This window comes from Brassica oleracea, chromosome C2 (assembly GCF_000695525.1).
Source record: "Brassica oleracea var. oleracea cultivar TO1000 chromosome C2, BOL, whole genome shotgun sequence".
In the NCBI taxonomy this organism is placed as follows: domain Eukaryota; kingdom Viridiplantae; phylum Streptophyta; class Magnoliopsida; order Brassicales; family Brassicaceae; genus Brassica; species Brassica oleracea.
Window position 1 is genome coordinate 42,091,133 of NC_027749.1, and position 20,375 is coordinate 42,111,507.

General features: G+C 36.3%; 5 protein-coding genes across 6 annotated transcripts; 3 read left to right on the forward strand and 2 right to left on the reverse strand.

Annotated features, from left to right (window-relative positions):
* The first annotated feature begins 2,414 nt into the window (after positions 1-2,414).
* Positions 2,415-3,200, forward strand: LOC106324277. The gene has a single exon (XM_013762275.1). The coding sequence runs from the start codon at positions 2,415-2,417 to the stop codon at positions 3,198-3,200; it is 786 nt and encodes a 261-aa protein (XP_013617729.1).
* A 4,471-nt stretch (positions 3,201-7,671) lies between these two features.
* LOC106325580 (retinoblastoma-related protein 1-like) lies at positions 7,672-8,596 on the reverse strand. The gene is made up of 3 exons (XM_013763623.1): positions 8,535-8,596; positions 8,278-8,448; positions 7,672-8,198 (listed from the first exon to the last, which is right to left on the reverse strand). The coding sequence occupies exons 2-3, from the start codon at positions 8,363-8,365 to the stop codon at positions 7,879-7,881; spliced, it is 408 nt and encodes a 135-aa protein (XP_013619077.1). The 5' UTR covers positions 8,366-8,448; positions 8,535-8,596; the 3' UTR covers positions 7,672-7,878.
* A 328-nt stretch (positions 8,597-8,924) lies between these two features.
* LOC106325581 lies at positions 8,925-9,858 on the forward strand. Of its 2 annotated transcripts, none has more exons than XR_001266944.1 (3): positions 8,925-9,149; positions 9,419-9,519; positions 9,606-9,858. XR_001266944.1 is itself a non-coding variant. In XM_013763624.1 (3 exons), exons 1-3 carry the CDS (start codon positions 9,093-9,095, stop codon positions 9,767-9,769), a joined length of 336 nt encoding a protein of 111 aa, XP_013619078.1. In that variant the 5' UTR covers positions 8,925-9,092; the 3' UTR covers positions 9,770-9,858. The 2 variants fall into 2 exon arrangements, 1 of the variants encoding a protein (XP_013619078.1); XM_013763624.1 differs by having other exon boundaries at positions 9,592-9,858.
* Positions 9,859-11,530: 1,672 nt separating this feature from the next.
* Positions 11,531-12,164, forward strand: LOC106324279 (glutamic acid-rich protein-like). The gene is made up of 2 exons (XM_013762276.1): positions 11,531-11,635; positions 11,688-12,164. Exons 1-2 carry the CDS (start codon positions 11,531-11,533, stop codon positions 12,162-12,164), a joined length of 582 nt encoding a protein of 193 aa, XP_013617730.1.
* A 1,160-nt stretch (positions 12,165-13,324) lies between these two features.
* Positions 13,325-14,352, reverse strand: LOC106324280. The gene is made up of 2 exons (XM_013762277.1): positions 14,006-14,352; positions 13,325-13,922 (listed from the first exon to the last, which is right to left on the reverse strand). The coding sequence occupies exons 1-2, from the start codon at positions 14,350-14,352 to the stop codon at positions 13,325-13,327; spliced, it is 945 nt and encodes a 314-aa protein (XP_013617731.1).
* Between the last annotated feature and the right edge of the window lie 6,023 nt (positions 14,353-20,375).

The following is a 20,375-nucleotide window of genomic DNA, read 5'->3' on the forward strand; positions in this document are numbered from 1 at the left end:
TTGGCATTGAAATAATAGAAATGTCTAACCTGCATGCCCACTTGACATTTTTATTTTTTTTTAAAAAAATAAACATATCTAACTCGAAAATAACTCATGATTAATTTCGTATAATGTTTGATTAATTGATTTCGCGCTCAATCTACCAAAGCGAACGCGCACGTTATTTCGAACTGATTATAACGAGAGTGCGTATGTCTATGTACATGGGCTCACAAAATTTATGTTTTAAACCGGGCTAACTAAAAGAAGAATATGCCCATCATTTATCGGCCCAGTTTCTGACGGTGTGTTCGGAGAAATGGCGAAATCGGTGGCGACGCTAGATTCTGACTGGGGGAATGGCTCGCCTGCCCCTCCATGTAATTGCCAAATCTCCTATGGGTCTACATAATCTCTCATGCCCCTGATTCATTAAACGAACGCAAAATGATGAATTTGCCCTTAGGTTTAAAAAAAAAAATCGAGAATTTGGTAGAATTTAATAGAAAACCGGGAAAGGAAACCGGCGACGGTCAGGTATGGTTGTGAAACCGGTCAAGTTTTGTCACAAAAAAAAGAAGAAAAGAAATTAATTGGATCATCGGGAGCTCCCCACCCTGCTCCCCCTCCAAATCCGCCCTCAGCTCCATCCATCTCGCAGCTGGTTCTCGTTTTCCCAAAGATAGTGGAGCGCCGCCGTCTGTCGCCATAGACCAGTCCTTTCCCGACGTCTAGCATTCCGTCGAAGCCGGTAAGTTGTGGTCTCCGCCTCGAGCTTTCATCGTAATTGAATTGTGATTCGATTTAGGAGTAATGCACAATGACATTGTTTCGTGTCTGGGTCAATCAGTATAGTAAAGTGGTACAAAATGCATTACAGTGGTAGAATGGGAGGGTATTGGCAGTAGGGGCCTAGATCAGTTCGCACCAGGTACGTAATTCAATTTGTTGTTGATTGAAATGTGGATAACTTGGGAAAACTCTGAACAACTGGTAGAACTGTAGTTAACTTGGAATAACTCGGAACAACTGGTAGAACTGTAGATAAATCGAGTTTGTTTGTTGAGTTTGTTCATTTTTTTGGCAGGATACAATGAGAAATCATGTCAGCGTACATTTTTAATTCAAAGACCCGATGTTTAGTATAACTCTGAAGACATCAGTGGAGGATACGACTTTGTCAATGATAGAAGAGAGGATGTATAAGAAGCTTGGGTTGGATGAAGGGAAGGAAAAACTGGAATTGAGCTACATTCCGCTGGTGGTAGGATGTGAGACACCTTTAAATATTGTCGATGATGAGGATCTATTTGTTTACCTAACGGGCATGGATAAAGACAACCGAAGAAGTCTTTTGGTTGTGGAGAGTAGTGGAAGATCGGGACAAATATTGGAACCAATAGTGGAACCGAGACCTGTAGATAAACTTTCGTGGGTGGGTAAAAGTTCGGGTGCTAAGAACTACGAAGAGTTGCAAGCATTGGAGGATGAAATTAGAGCTAAAGCCATAACTTTGTACGTAGAAGATAAGCAGAGAAATAACGAGGCGGTAAAGGGTGGGAATAATGATGACACTCCGGAGACAGATGCCACTGCAGAGACGGATGCCACCGGAGAGACGAATATCGCTATGGAGACTGATACTGCTATGGAGACGGATACTGCTATGGAGACGGATACTACTATAGAGACTGATAACGTTACGGACACTAACACTGCTGCGGAGACAGATAGCGCTGTTCCAACTGCTGATAAGTTTGTTGAACAGCCACCAGCCATAAAAATCAAGTAAGTATATAGAGGAATGGGGCGATAGTTTGAGTCTGCGTAAGAATGACGAATTTCCCAGTAAGAGCGTAATTCAAGAGATCGTCGATAGAGCTGCTTTTAGTGAATGCTATCATTATCTCACCAAAAAGTCGGATCGTAGACGATTGGTGATTGGATGTTCGCAAGCTAGCTGTAAATGGGGATTACGAGCTTCAAAGATTCCGCAAACAGACTATTTTTCGATTAGGAGCTACATGAGTAAGCATTCATGCTCTCGGGACTAGTCAAAGTGACAGCAACGATAAGCGAAAAGGGTCAGCAGAACTAGTGTCAGCCTTTTTGAATGAAGAATTCCCGGGAGGCTTGGAAACTCCAAATTCGAAGGTTATTAAGGGTCTTGTTAAGTTCAAACTTGGGGTAATGATAACATACTTGACAGCGTTGCGCGGAAAGAATCTTGTGGTTTGTGATCAACATGGTAATCCGGAAGATAGCTACAAGATGATGTATAGCTATTTGTGCATGTTAAAGTAAATGAATCCGGGAACAACAACCGATGTGAAATTGGATGAGGCGGGTAAATTCAAATACCTCTTCATAGCCTTGGGAGCTTGCATTGAGGGTTTTGCAGTTATGAGGAAAGTGATAGTTGTGGATGCGACATGGCTGAAGAATGGATATGGCGGTGTTCTAGTTTTTGCCAAAGCTCAAGATCCAAATCGCAGCATTATCCACTAGCGTTGGCAGTACTAGATGGAGAGAATCATGCTAGCTGGACTTTTTTTTTCGAGATGCTTAAGAGAGCTATACCAGACTCTTATGAACTGATTTTCATGACTGACAGAAATCAAAGCCTGATCTTCGCAGTAGCAAACGTGTATCCGCAGGCTCACCATGGCCATTGTTTATGGAATTTGAAGGAAAATGTGAAAGGGCATGTTTGTAATGTTAACAAAGATGTAGCCGGGCATAGATTCATGGAATTGGGCAGATATTACACCGTGGCTGACTTCGACTCTGCCTACGAATCGTTTAAGAGAAGATATCCTTCGGCTTGGAAGTATGTGGAGGAGCATACTGAAAAAGACAAATGGGCAAGAGTTTTTTTTCCACGTGACAGGTACAACTTGGACACAAACAACAGTGTTGAATCAATGAACAACGTGTTTAAAGAGGCAAGGAGGTGGGCCTTAATACCAATGTTGGATTGTATCATGAAGACATTCTCGGATTGGTTTAATCAACATCGCAAGGATGTTGTTTCTGGATCAGTGGAAACCAAGCTGGTGCCTCTGGTTGAGAACTACTTGCACGATCTATGGCCTGTTGCAAGAACGCTACCTGTGCGGGAGCTTAATAGCTATGAGCTTGAGTACGAGGTCACCGACAGTGATGGGAGGATGTTTTTGGTGAACTTGGTTGCGAAAACTTGTACTTGCAAGGTGTGAGATTATGAAAAGATACCATGTCTGAACAGTCTGGCTGCGTACATATATTACACTAAGCGCGGTGATGACGGCGTTGGCACGCGGCGTGATTTCCATATTCACTATCACGAGCTCTGCTCAAAATACTATTGGGTGGAACTGTGGGCATTGGCGTATTCCAGGACACTTTATGTTGTGCCCGACAAGTCTTCCTGGAATGTACCAGATGACATAAAAGAGCTGAACATCATACCTCTGAACCGCATTACCCGTAAGGGAAGGAGAAGAGTTAAAAGGCATCCATCTTGTGGAGAACGACGGAAAAGGACACATAACAAGAGGCGGCCAAGGCAAAAATATTGTTTCAATTGGTTGTTGTTTGGAAATGGTGCTAGCCCCTCTGCTTGAATTTAACTTGGTTATCTGCTTGGTAAAACTTGGTTATCTGCTTGGTAAAACTATATGTTTTTGTTTAATTATGTTTTTGTTTGACATTAGTGTTATCTATATTAAATTCCGTCTCCCTTAGTTTTACATTTGATTCCTCGAGTGTAACTTATAATTAAACCCAACGGTGTAAAAGTTTTGGAAAATTCGTAAAATCTCGAAACATATCCATTAGAAGACCTTCACCTTCATGTCTCACTTTGTTAACGAAGAATATGTTATAAAATAAATTTTCCGTTTGTAATTATAACCGAAATGTTAATACACATTACAATCTGCCTACCATTTTAAATTAGTAATATCGAAAATAAAATTGGAAAACGAAATCAAAAGGATTAGTAACACTAAATATGTTAGAAACCACCAAAAATAGAACTATGAACAACTTTCGTAACACTAGTATAATATGTAAAACTAAGACCAAATCTTTGGAGGAAATGTTTTTCTGGGTTTGGCGCCTAAAAAATTAAATATTTTCAATCAAATCATCGAAATCTCTCTCTTCTTATCTCAACACCAGATTCTTCCCAGACTTATCCATTTCCCTCTCTCTCGCCCTCTCTCTCTCTCCTCTCTTCCAATTATCTCACAAACATCTCCCAACATGACGCACCCACACGAGGAGTACATGGACATGAAGGAGTTGAAGAAATACAACAACATGCTAGGGTGCATTGCCGATGCTCATTACGGGATCCCTACTAGATGTCCTTGTGGGGGAAGAATCGTCGACGAGGTTTCTCCGAGCAAGAAGTTTCCCTCCGACTTTGATACTCATCCGGGGAGGAAATACTTCACATGCGCCAACTTTGAGGTACTTTTCATATATTAGGGTTTTGATTTGAATCATGTGATGATTGTGTTAGGTTTCATATGTATGAATTGGGTTATATTTGCAGGATGATGGACTCCACTTCCGTCAACCATGGGTCTTCGCGATCCAGGATGAGGTTAAGGGCTTACTGAAGCGCGTTGACAAAATGGCTGTAGAGATCACTGAGCTCAAGGATGAACTGAAGCGTGTTCGAACCTTACACTAATATTGTTGTTCATGTCTCATTTCGGTTTCAGTTTGTTGTTGTTCAACCATGGTTTTCATGGTATGGTCTTCCATTAAGCTATGTTGTTGTTGTTCAACCATGGGTCCGTTTCATGGTCTGGTATCAGTTTGTTGTTATTAATGGAATTTTAGTTGTTGTTGTTGTTCAACCTATCAGTTATTAATGGAATTAGAGTTGTTGTTGTTTTACTAGTTTATAATCAGTTATACTAGTTTTACCATTTTCTCATTGTTTTACCGAGTTGTCCTAGTATTACAATCAGTTATCCATAACTCCTACTTTTTCATAACAAAGTATCATAAAAATTGGTTCACCAACAAAACATTATCCGGGATGAAACTTCAACAAAATAGGTTCATAAAACTACATAATCCGACAAGGAACACCAACAACTTTACTTCTTCTTCGATCCCTTCTGCGCTTCCTTCACAAAGACTCAAGCGACCCTAACCTTTTCTCAATTTTTCCACTATCGACATCACTCTCTCAAACTGATTCCCAAGACTTTCCATTTTCTTCATCACATCTTCCAACATCTTCTTCTGTTCTGCCACTTCTTCCCCTGCCGCAATGCCTTCAAGGACTGCATGTTCTGCATTAACGGATCCTTCACTTACTTGTCGAGCTGCAGTGTCTTTTTGATACATGTCTTCAAAAACGACGGTATATCCTTCATTAATATGCTTATTCCAGCTGTCCACAGAAATATCAGGGCAATCGTCATCGTTGTCCTCTTCATGAATAACGGCCAAAAGAGCTTTTTCTTCATCATTCCTGGTAGGTAGGATGCTGTCAATATCCTGTGGCTATGAACACAAATTAGTTACAAACAGTTTTACAAAGTTTTACCAACCTAATAATTTGCAGGAGGAAGAAGAAAACACTAACCTTAATCCTATCCAGTTCTTGATTAACTCTTGCAAGAGGAAACCCTTTCATTTCTGTTTTTTCGAACGTTTACTGACACATTCTCGAACACTCTGGATCAACTTCCTCAACCGGTTGTCTAAACCTCTTTCCCAACTCAGTAATTGCTTCCAAAGCAAGAAGCTACAAAACCAACAATTTTTTTAAAAGTTAACAAAACAATACTTAAAATTTAATAGCGTTGTAATGTTCTATTACTTACCTCTAGAGGAATACAGAACCCTGGAAGTGGCCATAGAGTCTTCTCTTTCACCAATCCTCCGAAATGATCCATTGTGTGGGAGATCTCCTTAACTATATAATCAAAGGAGTATCTCCCCCATGGAAAGGTCTTGCAGTAACCAAGATCATCCACAGCTCTTTGGAAAAAATCCAATACATCATTGGCTCCTGCACCAACTTTGGTTTGGCGCATATAACACTTCCTAAAAAGAACAGAACCATCATCCTCAACCTGTCTCTATAGGCTCCCATTGCCAACTTTGCTTTCACATCCTCCAACCTTATTGTTTCGCCGTTCTTGAAATGGCGCTTCACAAATTTGTTCTTACCAAACTCTTTGTATCCGAGAGGATAATTGCAGCAGTTTAGGCCAGATATCAATGCGTGTTCCCTCAACCCATAACGGATGGGAACACCATTGACAATGAACCACACCTCTCTCCTCTTCGCGACATCGGCAGTACGCAGTAACATCATCCACATTCCCTGAACTTTGTGGTTTGAGTTCGTCTTCTTCCTCCTCTTAAAATTTTCTTGTGCATCTGCATCCAGTTTCTTGTGGAACAAGTGACAAAATTGTGGATGCTCCTCAAACCACCTCCTCTCCGCATCACTTGACGCCGGTTCTAGAGACAAAAACGTGTCGATAACGTCTACTATCATACACCTTGTCCCTAGCTTTATCTGTTTCTTGTACTCCGATTCATAGAAAAACATTCTACTTGGCTTGACCGCCTCGGTAGCCTCAAATTCCTGCAAGTAACGTAAAGTTCTACGTCAGTTATACCAGTTATTCAAATAGTTTTACCAAGTTATTCAAGTATTACTATTATACTTACGTAATACTAGATTTACCAAGTTTCACCTAGTTGTTCTACTATTAGAAACAATTATACCCATAATTCCTAGTTTTCTTTTACCGAAACATTCATATTCATCCTAAATTACCACTCATAATCCATTCCTAAATTCATACCTCCTCCTCCTCTTCCTGCTCTTTATCTTCTTTGTCATCTAGGGATTCTTCCTCGCGGTTTCCGTCACAGACATTAGTCTCTACTTCGTTCTCTTTTCCCTCATCTGAGGCTTCCTCCGCGGAAACAGCCGCAGTTGCATGCAGATCCTCTTCGTCCTCTCCTTTTCTCTTTCGTTAGAACCACTCGCTTCCGCTTCCCCTTCTTTCTCTTCATCATTCGCCGCATCCTCATTTCCATCTTCGTCGCCGTCTTCGTATTCGGCCGTCTTTCTCCTCCTCCGATGTCGGACCACTCCGTTCAGACCCAACAGCCACCGCAGCTTCCACGAGGTAATTCATCGGCATGACATCATCTGTTACCAGGGTAGATTCTTCCGTCGTCTTTGTCGTCTCGTTCTTCTCCACCTTTTTCTTCTTCGCGTTCTTCTACACTTCTTTCATCGAATACTCCATGTTCACGTCAATTTCTTTTCTCTTAGCTCTCTTGTTTCAACTATCTTCCTCAATTTTTCAAATCTCCTTGATTTGGGTTTCTAGGGTTCTTAAGGAGAGCAAAAGGGAATAGAAAGGGGAAATTTGATTTAGACAGTTTGTTTTTCGAAATGGGAACGGTTAAGTAGAAAAGAAAATTGTTTTACGGTTTATCCGGTCTTTTTTCTTCGGTTTAATAATAATTTACGGTTGGTGTTTATCCGGTCCACTTTGGATAACGGTTTGATTTATATCGGATTAAAACCGGGTAAAACCAGGCAATACTCGTAAATATGTCAACTTTCCATCGGTTTTTTGGTCTTTTACTTAGTTTCTCACTTAAACAATTATTATTTTTACTTTGTTTTATAACGGGTCTATGCTAGATTGCTTCATGAGATGTGGGGTAACCGAGCTCTTTCCCCACCACCTTTTCCTTTAGGAACTACTCCGGTCACCATTTAGCCGCCGTTTACGACTCTTCAGTTTCGTTTCCATCTTCTTTCAGTTGCACTTCCAAAGTAAGGGTTATTAGTGAATCGAATTTGTGCAAGAGTATGATGAACAAGTCTAGGGAGTGTTCCAGAGGTAGTCACTAACCGAAGAAAGAAGACCGGATAAACCTTATGCCAATACTATTCGTCTTAGCGGCAGGTGACTTATGAGGAGAGAGTGGACTTATAAATGTCCTCGCAGGTGAGCTCAAAGAATCAATTTTCCTCTTAACGCCAGTAATATTAACAGCTCCTGCAGATAAGCTTCCAGATCCAAGCAAGCTATCCTCTTCATTGATGAAGACTCTCTCATCAAGTTCGCTTTTATTACAGACTGCATCAGTGTAATCTTTTTCTAGTGTGATCAAGCTGGTTGAGATGGATGTCTCGTCCAGTAAATCCTCAAAGTATGTCAGACCATCTGAAAATGAAAATCCATTATTGAAAAACAATCCGGTAACTGTTCAATCAACTTACAACAAAAATGTTCTTAGACCAACCTGTGTCAATATTATCTAGCTTGTCAGTTTGGCATGCGGATGGCTTCTTCTTCAATATTGTTTCTATCAAATTATTGATCTTGTCCATTGTTGCCCTCAGCTCATCCTCTGAGGCGTCATATATCTTGCAAAGCGATGCAATCAAGTCTACATCTTTGTCACCTTTCTTTACTGAAATTAATCACAGAAATGAGAATAGATTATAAATATATCCAATGCCGCCAAAGTTACCAGGCTACAAGAAAATAAACACTTACCAAAGCGTGAAGAGTCTTTGATGCAGAAATTTCTAAACCGGCAAGGGACGTGTATGATCAAAATAGCCTGACATCTAAAAGAAAAGTTAGCCTATACTTGACTACATTTTGAAAAGTAATACTAGGGAGTGTTCCAGAGGTAGTCACTAACCAGGAAGTTGTTTTACGGTTTATCCGGTCTTTTTTCTTCGGTTTAATAATAATTTACGGTTGATGTTTATCCGGTCCACTTTGGATAACGATTTGATTTATATCGGATTAAAACCGGGTAAAACCAGGTAATACTCGTAAATATGTCAACTTTCCATCGGTTTTTTGGTCTTTTACTTAGTTTCTCACTTAAACAATTATTATTTTTTACTTTGTTTTATAACTGGTCTATGTTAGATTGCTTCATGAGATGTGGGGTAACCAACCTCTTTCCCCACCACCTGTTCCTTTAGGAACTACTCCGGTCACCATTTAGCCTCCCTTTACGACTCTTCAGTTTCGTTTCCATCTTCTTTCAGTTGCACTTCCAAAGTAAGGGTTATTAGTGAATCGAATTTGTGCAAGAGTATGATGAACAAGTCTAGACAAAGTGCTCGATGTTCCAGAAACAGTCTAAAGATGAAGGTGGGATTGGTTTGGTTTTCGATTTTTAAGAAGCTCTTGTACGACCATTTAACATTTATGACTTTTTTTTCTTTGATTCATTTGGCATATTCAGATGGGTACCTTAGGGTTTTTTTTTAGCTAGTTGAACTAGTCAATTGGCAGCTTCAGGTTGCTTATTGACCTTAATACATTCATTGCTTATTCTTTACACAAGTATACATGTACTTTTTGATTTGTTTTTATCTGATTTCTGGTTGTCTTAATTCTCAACACATTCTGAGTTTCAGAATGTTATCAATTCTCTGTCGTCCCCTGTCTGCATCTGTTTCTTGGAATCCAGTGAGGAGCTTTGTTTTAGCTTTCAACTCTGTTTCTCCAATCTTCCAAGGTATATCCCTATTTCACTTTATTTGAACAACAATTATAATAACATTATGTGTGTTGCCTAAAATGGTGATAGACTTGTTGTTGCAGATTTGAAAGTTTGTGATAACAGATGCTTGGCTGTAGCAGAATTAGCTTTACCAGAAGACAAAGGTGATTCAGTTTTATGCTGTGGCATTCATTGGCCCCGAAGACTCAAACAATCATGTTTTGATACAGACCTACACGAGGGTTGTTGCTGTTGCAACTCATAAAGGCATAGGAAAGATGGCAAAGCTGGTACTCTTGTGGTGATTCCATGTTTGTTGAATTATCTGAGAATGAAACAAAAGGGTTTGAATCAGCTTTGATTTCCTTTCATTCGTGTAAAGTATAACTAGATGTTTCCTGGTCAGGTTTGGCAGGTGGAACGGGACATGATGACTGAAATTAATATACATGTTAAATTTGAGTTACAATAATCACAAAAAAAGTAGATTAAAATAAAAAATTTTAATTAAAAAAAAAGAGAGTTAAACTTCAAAATCATAATTGATTTCAACAAGATATCTAAAAAAAAAAATATTTGGAAGAAGAACAACTAACCGGTTTAACCAACAGCCGATTGATTGCGGAAAAAAAAATCGGTTATTATCAGGGTTTAATCAGCGAAGCGGTTTTAGTGTATGTTCAATTTAGGAATTAAGAAAAGAGTTTTTGAAACATGGCAGAAGAAGACAAAAGATGTTAATGAGGGGTAATCTGGGTAATATGGTGGTAACAGCAAAAATGGCACCACACCAATGTGGGGCCCAGTTTCAATTGCTTTTATTTATTTATATGTCATTTCAACGTTGCTACTCTCGGTATCGTCTGCTGGTCACTCTAATATCTTGCTCCCCAAGCATCGCAGAGAAGCCTATCGAGCTGGGAGAGAATCTAGAGGAAAGGAAGGAGAAGCGAGAGCTGTTACTTTTTGTCTCTGAGATTGAGGTAAAGTAGAATCTTCATTTCGATTTCTCTCAAGGTTTGCTTGCTTAATCTCTGGAATCTCTTCTTTGCCGCGTCGTTTTATCTGGTTTAGTGATGACTCATCGCATCTCTATCTATGGTTTCTGATTTCGTTGATCAAGTTGCTTTTGCCTCTGTCTTCTTGTTCGCTGTGGAAAAAATTGAGGTCTGGTTTTGCTTTCGCAGATGAAGGATTTTAAATTGTGATGGAATCTCTTTATTCCAAGTTCAGTTTCGCTGATCAGCGACTTTGAATATCGTAATCTATTCTTTGAATAATCTCTTACCTTAAAGTTCAGTTTCGCTGATCAATGATTTAGGATCCGTTAGCGACATGAGCTATATATAGTTTTTAGATTCAGGATCGAAGTTGATGATATTTCGAATCCTATAGCGAAGAATCATCAGGTTCCATGGTTTGAGACTTTGAGTTTACTTTCTCTGCTTTTACGGCATCATCGATTGGTTTAATTTTAGGTGATAATAGTCTTGAGGTTCCATTGTTTCGAGACTCAGCTCTCACGATCTCACTCTGCTTCTATGTTTGTTTTGGTTTCTGAAGCATGTTTTTTCTTTAATCTGGATTGAGTCATTGTATCTGTTATTTCCATATCTAGAGATAAGTGAGTTTACTTTCTACGGCATCATCGATTGGTTTGATTTGGGTGATATAATCTTCATGTTCCATTGTTTTTGAGACTCAGCTCTCACGACCTATCACTGTTTCTATGTTTCTTTTTGCTTCTTAAGCATGTTTTTAATCTGAACTGAGTCATTGTCTCCTTTACTTTCTCTGCATCGGTCGTTGAGGCTCGTCTCTCACAACATAACTGTTGTTTTTGAGGCTCGGCGCTCACAACATAACTGTTGTTGTATCACTGGCTCTGTGCTTTTGTTTGCTTGCTGAAGCATGTTTTTTTTTTAACATCCGCCTCTACAAAGCTTATAAGGGACCTTTATGAGCCAGTGTGCGTTTGGTTATGTCTTCTTCTTACATTGGTTTTTGGTTTTGCTTACCCGCAGAGATGGATCCCAAGCAACCAGTGGTTCTGCAGCTTTTAGAGAGCTTGAAAGATTCATACATGAGCAATGATTTCAAGACATGTCAACAGTTGTTGGGTCAGCTCAAGGTTGGATTGATTCACTCTCATTTCAGATCTTCAGACACTTTTATTTCTTCAGGACATTGTGGATCAAAAGGCAAGTCTTGATGGAACAGATAATGAACAACAACAACTTGGAGAATTGAGCAATCCTCCTCTTGACATGAAGTCAGTCGACCCCAGTCTTTGGGAGGTAGAGGATGCAGAGGATGATCAGGATCAAGAGCTTGATGACTATAACAAGATCCCTTATGATGCAGAATGGATCGCCAAAACCAATTGCGTGGAGTACCCTGCAACTATCGATGTCAAGGAAGATAATAAAGAGGAGGATAATGCAAAAGAGGATGAAGAGGAGGATGATCATTCTGGCGCAGAAGAGGATGAAGAGTATGTAGTGGATGAAGAGAGCTCAGAAGAGGATGAAGAGGATGATGCAGAAAAGGATGAAGATTATGAAGTGGATGAAGAGGAGGATGATGATTCTGGCTCAGAAGAAGATGAAGAAATCCAGCAGCCTTTACGTCGATCATCGCGGATCAAGAATGTTAAGTAGTGCGCACAGTTTGGAGACGCAGATACCTTGATTCCAGCAAAACCCTCTACTCTCTCACTACTCTCTTTCAACACATGATTTTGAAACTCATCTTCATAATCTCTGCATCATTTCCATAACATCAGTTTAGTAGTTTACCACGTAAGAAGCTTTCTATATTCTTGTATCTAGCTAGCGTTCTAATTTCTAAACATGAAGTAGGAATGTGAGGAACGCCCATTTACACAACTTCTCATATATATATACACGTAGCTCCTTCTTTTCCAAGTATCTCATGCTTCTCATATATATACACGTAGTAGATTGTCTTATAGATTCTCTCTTACTTCTTAATATAAAAACCATGAAGAGAATACGATAATATATAACGATATATCCATTTAAAAAAAAAGTTAAAACCAAAGGCAATATAACGATATTCATTTCCCTTGCATTCTCTCTTACATTTTATTATGTATGATTTTGTTCGTACAAGGCTTGCTTTGGTTTGTTATGAATATCTAATGTTGTTATGTGTAGTTCAAAGAAGAGTCTCGTATGGACGAGTCTCCTAAAGCTATTTTGAAAGAAAACAATATAGTTTAAGAAAGTCATGTAAACAAATTGATTGAAATTATTGGAGATATATTGAGTCTAATCAAAGCACAAATCAATATTTTTTGGAACTGATAACCAAATATATCCAAAACCAAAACTATATTTCGGGTTCAGTCGGATCTTTGACATGTAACTAATCTGAACCGAACCTGACTAAACCCAAACCGAATCAAACCCAAACTTTTATAATATCCGAATGAAGTTGAAATTCATGAATCCGAAATCGAAACTCGAATGAATCCTGAACCGAAATCCGATTGGGTCACCGATTGCCCAGCCCTATGACTGATCAAGGAACTAGATAGCCACTTAGGTGAAGCCACATGACTTGGTTGGTCAAACCCACAAGCTTACCACTTACAAAAACAGTAGGAAAGGCGATATTAGGTAGAAAAAGCCAAGAATAAATTATATCTTGTGCTGGTTCACTTGTATGTTTTTCTACCTAATTTCAACAAAAGCTTTGAAACTAAAATAACGGTAAAGAAGTATTTCAGATTTCATCTATTGCATAAATTAAAAGATAGAAGCAAAGAATAAACTAGTAGTGTAACCTAATGTTCTTATAATGTCTTTTCTAATAGAGGTTTACATATGTCGGTGAGAGACACGATCCTCCTCATCACTCTGGGTTTCCATGCTTCCTTCGCGTTTTTGTCAAAGAGAGACCTCCACACCTCCAAAATGTTAGACTCCATCACTTCCCTGGCAAACCCATTCTCCTCTGAATTTTTTTTGGTACACCTCAACTTGTCATCTATCCTCTTCAGCGCTTCTTCAATTCTAGATGTAATCTCTCGGCCATCTGAATAGCTTCCTTCTCCTCTAAGAATTGTAACAAGGCGATCTAGATCTCTGATTCCTGCCGCAAAATCCTTCCTAGTAGTTCTGATCACTTTCGATTGGACCCATCTGGCATCATCATTCTCAAATTCTTTATCCTTAGGTTTGATATCATAATTAACATAAAGCAGTCGTTCTGCCACAGGACTATCCTGATCACGGTCCTTTGTTGCATCTATCCATAACTTAAGGTAGAACCACAACGTACTGCGATAGTCATCATCACGCATGAAGAACATCGATTGAGCCACAAGTAGAGAGAGCTCAATTCCCAGTTTCACAACCTCCTCTTTCAGTTCTTGCTTTGGAAAATCAATCCTGCAAAACAAAAATACATAAACAAAAAAAGTCAAAATTTGCAACGTAGAATTATTTAAATTTTTGCTCACAATATGACTGACCCCAAAATATAAGGAGTATGTGAGGGCAGTGCCCTTATCTTTCTATGGATTGGTTTGCCTGAAATAGGATCAAAGATGCCGCTAATAATGCTATTCCTTATCTCCTTCAGAGTATATGTTGTTTCTTTAGCTTCTTCATCAAAGATAGACTTCCACAAGTCATAAATGTTAGGCTCTATGGTCTCCCTCATAAACCCATTCTTCTCCGAAACATTCTTTTTAGACCTCAGTTTATCATCTAGCCTCTTCAACACTTGCTTGTATTTTTCAATAGCCGAAAATAAAAGTCGATCATCGTAAGACCGACCTTTTCTTCTGAGAATCCTAACAAGCCTATGCATAACCATGACTCCGTTAAAAAAATCCTCCCAAGTGGTACTGATCAGTCTCCATTGGACGGATTGACCATAATTCTTAAACACTCTTTTCTTAGGTTTGATATCTCTTAAGTAGACACAGTGCATAACACGAAGCAGCCTTTCTAATACGGGATAGGGGCGCGGATTATAACCTCTCCATAACTTATAGCAGAAGAACAGCATAGTCCGGATATCATCACAAAGTAAGAACATGGATTCAACGACGGAGACAGAAAGCTTGACCCCTAGTTGTATAACCTCCTTTTTCATCTCCTCTTTCACAGCAGAGCTGTTCCTACAAATCAGAAAAAAAAATCAATATTAATTCTGACTTTAAATTATAACCTGAAAGTGACTAAGTAACATAACTTACCCTGTAGTGTATGGGTAATATCTCACCAATCGAGGATTGCGGCGGATAGCACCATAAGTGGACTTTGATTCCATCTCAGAGGTCTTTCCAGTAATCCAAAACCAAAAAAATAATAAAACAACAAAGTCAGAATTATCATCAAACGCAAATTAATCAATATATCGACATACGCACCAGTTATATTAATCGAGAGCAAGGGGGAGAAGAACCCTATAATAATATTAACTTTGGAATCAATATGACATCAAAGCTCAAAAAAAAAAACAAAGATGATGTTCAGAAAAAGGAAACAAATCAATTCGTAAACAGAAATTTAGTGAAATTTTCCTTTTTGGTGAAAAATATCTTAAACACTGAAAAGGAAAATTTCCCTAAATTTCTGTTTACGAATTGATTTTCAGTGTTTAAGATATTTTTCACCAAAAAGGAAAAATAAATAAATATAAGGGAAATTTTGGAGAAATGAATTCAAATAAGAATATAATTTGAAAACTAACCTTTATTTAAGTTTTTGGAAAATACAATTATACTAGACGGTAACCGACATAAAGCAAAGCAGAAGGAGAACTCCTCGCACCGCGTGCAAGCTTATCCGCCAAGGTATTTTGTGCTCTAAAAATATGTCTGATCCGGAAGTGAGGGAAGAAAATCTTACTGCGGTTGAATTCTTCAATGTGTGTAGAGAAAGCAGACCATTCATCAGGTGTCGACACCATCTTCACCAGCTGAGAACAATCCGTCGCGAACAATCCGTCGCGAACACTACGTCAGAAAATTGGAGGGTCTTCATGCATTCCATTGCCCAAATTAGTGCTTCAAACTCAGCATGCAAAGGTGACAAACTTCTACGAAGATTCATTGCCCCCATCATGACATCGGTCGAGCCACTCTTTCTGCAAAACCATCCTTCTCCCGTAAACATGTCTTTCTCTTTCCAAGCACCGTCAATATAACAAACTCTAGAGCCTTCCAGGGCTAGAGCCGCAGATTGTTGTAAACTCCCACTATAGGAATTCTCCACAGGACCATTCACGGTTAACTGTGCCTCCATCCACTTCTTACTTTCCACATCGGCCATCCGCAATATCTCCTGTGGGTTGCCATCCTTGTTTGAATAAATCTTGTCATTTCTAGCCTTCCAAATATACCATAATATCCATGAATAATAATTTAAATCCTCCTCCTTTGGTAGTCTCCAAAATAGATAATCCATATTGGTGAAAATGGACGACGATGGAAAGATCACGGGAGAGGAAGGAATCCTAGAAAGTACCCATGTTTGTAAAGCTGGGGGACACTCGAAGAGTGCATGATTAGTTGATTCCTCTTCTGCCCCACACATACTACACCGTGTATCACAAACCATCCCTCGAGTTATAAGATATTAAAACTATATTAAAACTTTTAATTTATAGATATTAGAAAGTTAAAAATCATAGTAACAAATATTATATATTATATAATGAAATACTGAACGAAATTGTGCATGTAAGTTTATATAAAGTAAGCTTCAACTTTTAAAAAAACTTGTGTAATTGAAGTATATTTTGTAGAAGTAAATATACAAGAATAAGCAAAGACTAATATAAAAAATTGTTTTTATTTTGGAAAAATACTTAATTTTAATGATATATGAGATTATTTTGATGTACGTGTTGGCCACCTAATCATATATAAACATAGTATTAGTAATAATAAATCTGAATATAATATTTCTCACAATTAAACATAGTATTAGTTAACCAAATCATTAATTGTTGAAAATAATATGGTCAGCTTTCTTAATGTACATGAAACATATACAAAAAAATGAGAACAAATATTTATTTTCTCACAGTTAAACATATACAAAAGAATAGAGAAAATTATACAGACCTAAATAAGCACTTGATTATCTTTGTCTCGAGTGTTACTGACCCACAAGTTAAGTTCTTTTAATTTTATTGACATCACCCGAAGCAAAACAAAAATTAAGGAAAGGAAACTTAGGTTTGAATAAACTTTATCATAGTCCAAAAATTAAGGAAAATAAACTTAGGGTTGAAAAAGATTATAGTAGTTTCGATGTCTAGTTCAACTTTTATATGGAGAATAAATTTTATAAATTAAATGAATAAGATAAGGAAACTTAGGTTTGAATAAACTTTATCATAGTCCAAAAATTAAGGAAAATAAACTTAGGGTTGAAAAAGATTATAGTAGTTTCGATGTCTAGTTCAACTTTTATATGGAGAATAAATTTTATAAATTAAATGAATAAGATAAGGAAACTTAGGTTTGAATACCGAATATATATTGAATTATAAACGATTTGTTACATTAATAGTCTAATTTGACTTTTCAATCAAACCAAAAAGATTGCACATCATGTTTTATGATTTCAATAATTTCCTGTTTTGTTAGAGCGGTTATCCAAAAATATCAAGGGACCCCGAATATCAATTCATTAAAAAAATTTAATAACTACCATACAAATTTCGATCTTTAAAAAAAAAACAAAACAACACACTGTTTAAGAACAAATTGTATGATCCTTTCAAGAATACACGATCAGTAACCTTAACGAAAATAAAAACTACACTTAACAGTTAATAAATCTAATGACTTTCACCTTAATCATCCATAGAGACTTCTTTGGTTTTAAATTAGAGATGAAATTCAAGCCTTGCATTTTGAATGATAGTTTTGAATCATTTGGGTTGTGATGGAGGTGTAGACATATATAGTATAGGTTAGGTATATATATATATTGCATGGATTATAAATTGTAGGTGGTGAAAATTCTCTAGGCAACTAAATTGTTACGCCAAAAATCTTGTATACAATCCATAATTGTGGCTGTTTTCTTTGGAAAGAAATTATTTATGTCTACAATTCAAAAAGGATCGTCTAATTTTCATTAATTTATAATCCCCTCATTGATAATATTTATGTCTAGAATCCCTAATTGTGCATGATCTCCGAATTTATATGGCAAAAAGTAATCAACTCAAGAATCAAAATCGTATTATTGTCATATCTAAATAGTTAGCTCAAATTAGTCAACCATAATAAATTTGGAAATCTAAACATTCGACTTCCCATAAAAAAAGTATTCATAGTCAACCATCGTTGTTTAAAAATAAAATCATATCATATCTCGATTCATATGGAAAAAATAGATCAAACATTAAGATGGTCGTCTATTTTGCAATCGCCTGTTTGATAATACTCAGTTGTCTAGAATTCCTAATTGATCATATATCCGCATTTAATTGTCAATCACACATTACTCTTTTCTATTTTTAGTTTCCATATGTTACGTGATTCGATTTCTACTTGTCAATCCTTTTAAATTAATATATTGGATCGTTTTATGTCAATTTTAAACATACTGAACGTTGCAAAGAAGCACTATGTTATATTACATGTATTACGATGTCTTTAAAAATAAATGGATCGTTTAATAATATGAAGACATATACCATTTTGTAATGATATAAAACACGTTTACAATAACCGAATTTGATATCAACGTAACCTTTAGATCATATATAAAGCAACAATACAAAGAAATAAAAAGACGTTAACAAACAGTCGGTTTTGATTTGTTAATCGATTTTTATATCACATAAGATATCATTATATTTCCTACGATATTGACCTAAATTATAAACCATCGACCATGTAGTGCTGGAAACATACAAGTCATTACAAACATTAAAAGCATGTTCGAAATATATATAGAGCACCATAATGTTTTATATTCACACACAGCCATTGATATTATCATCCATAACAGCCCATGTAACCAATTAATATGATTAACACATGCGAAAATTACTAAAAGGAAAATTGCATTACTCAAAAAAGAAAGCACTCTTTTTTTTGTCAACAAGAAAACACTCACTAACTATGGGTTTATTTGTGAAATAACTAATGGAGGTGTATTCAATTGAGAGTTTTAGGTGATTTGTGTCAAAATGACAAATCCACTGTTATTGAAACATGAATTTAAAAAACTCATTTAAAATCTTGTGTTATTGAACTTGACATTTTATAAAGTACTCTGAAATCCACTGTTATTGAAAATATTTTAAGTTGTGGAGTTTTCAAGTTTTCAAGTGATTTTAGAGTGTTTGGGTGGAGTTTCTTAGTTAAAAAAAATAAAACTCAAGTCTCATGGTTTTAGGTGATATTCTAGAGTGGTTTAACAAAAATCATTTTATTCTCCGCAATTCCTTAAAATCATCTAAAACCTCATTAAAAGTGAAAGCACTTCAAATTTTAGATTGAATACATCCCCTAAAAGAAAAGGAAAATTAGATTTGTAGTAAGATATTAGAGAGAGAGAAAGAGAAAGGAGGAGAGAGATTGAGATTTTAGTTTTTTTTTTGGAGTTATTGGGCATAATTTCCCTAAATAAAATATTTATAGGTTTTGGTGTGCGTTTCATCATTGTTACCGAGAAGGTAATACATGTATGTGCTGGGATATCTTAGCTAAAATTTCACTTGTAATTCTTTATGGGGTTTGTATCATGTCTGCCCTTCCTTCTTACAATATTTTGTAATTTTTGACAACGATTAATGAAAATCAGATTAGCCGGAAAAAATATTTGACTAATATGTGCTATAATATCATACATATTATAAGGTAACCATGTCATTCTCCAATACTTATGCACAAATATAAATATTTAGAATTATATGAATTATAATAATTACTTACTATTTTATTGTATATAAGTTTTAAATCGTTTTGTAATTTATATATATTGAAAAATAAGTAGGATTGTTTTTTAAAAAAAGACATCTGGTTTTACTTATAAACAATTTGATCGATTCATTTATTTTTGGACATGTGAGATTTCTTTTATTCATCTCAATGGAACCATAAACGTTTTTTGTTTCTAAATAGGCTAAAATCTGATTACTTTATTAGTTACATTAAATTTGATTTATTATCTTGTATTCATATACTTTTTTGTAAAATTATGTATCATTTGAATATGTTATTCCGGGAAAAGATAGGAAAGTGTTGTAAGTTCAAAACTGCATAAGGGAACATAATTGGTAATTTATTTAAAATTTATGCATGTATATAAATATTTATGACCAAAACTAAATCGTAGTAGTTTGTTATATATTGTTTTTACTGGTTTATATCAGTTTTGAGTTGTTTGTAATTTACATGCATGAAACAAATAGAAGACTATTATAAGTAATAATATGTGGCTGACTTAAATAGAACTCTTATTTTGAGTATATTAGTCAAGATCGAATCACTGACTCGTTGTTTGGATATATTGAGTTGTATTCTTCATCTAAAATGAACACTAACTATTTTTATTCTAATTAAGTTAAAACTGATTTATTATTTTGGGAAAAATTAATTGTCAATTCGGAGTTACATAAGCAAACATAATCGGTAATCCATTCAAATTTTATGCATGTACATAAATATCTATGACCAAACTAAATCGTAATAAATTTGTTAGTATAGTGTTTTACTAGGAGTTTTCCTGCGCCATGCGCAGATGTAAAATATTTAAAAATGTTATATATAAATAAAAAATTTTACTTTTATCTTTTACTTTTATTAGTTTAAAAAATAAAATCATAATGTAATTGTTTTTAGTTTGATTTATTCAAGTTTA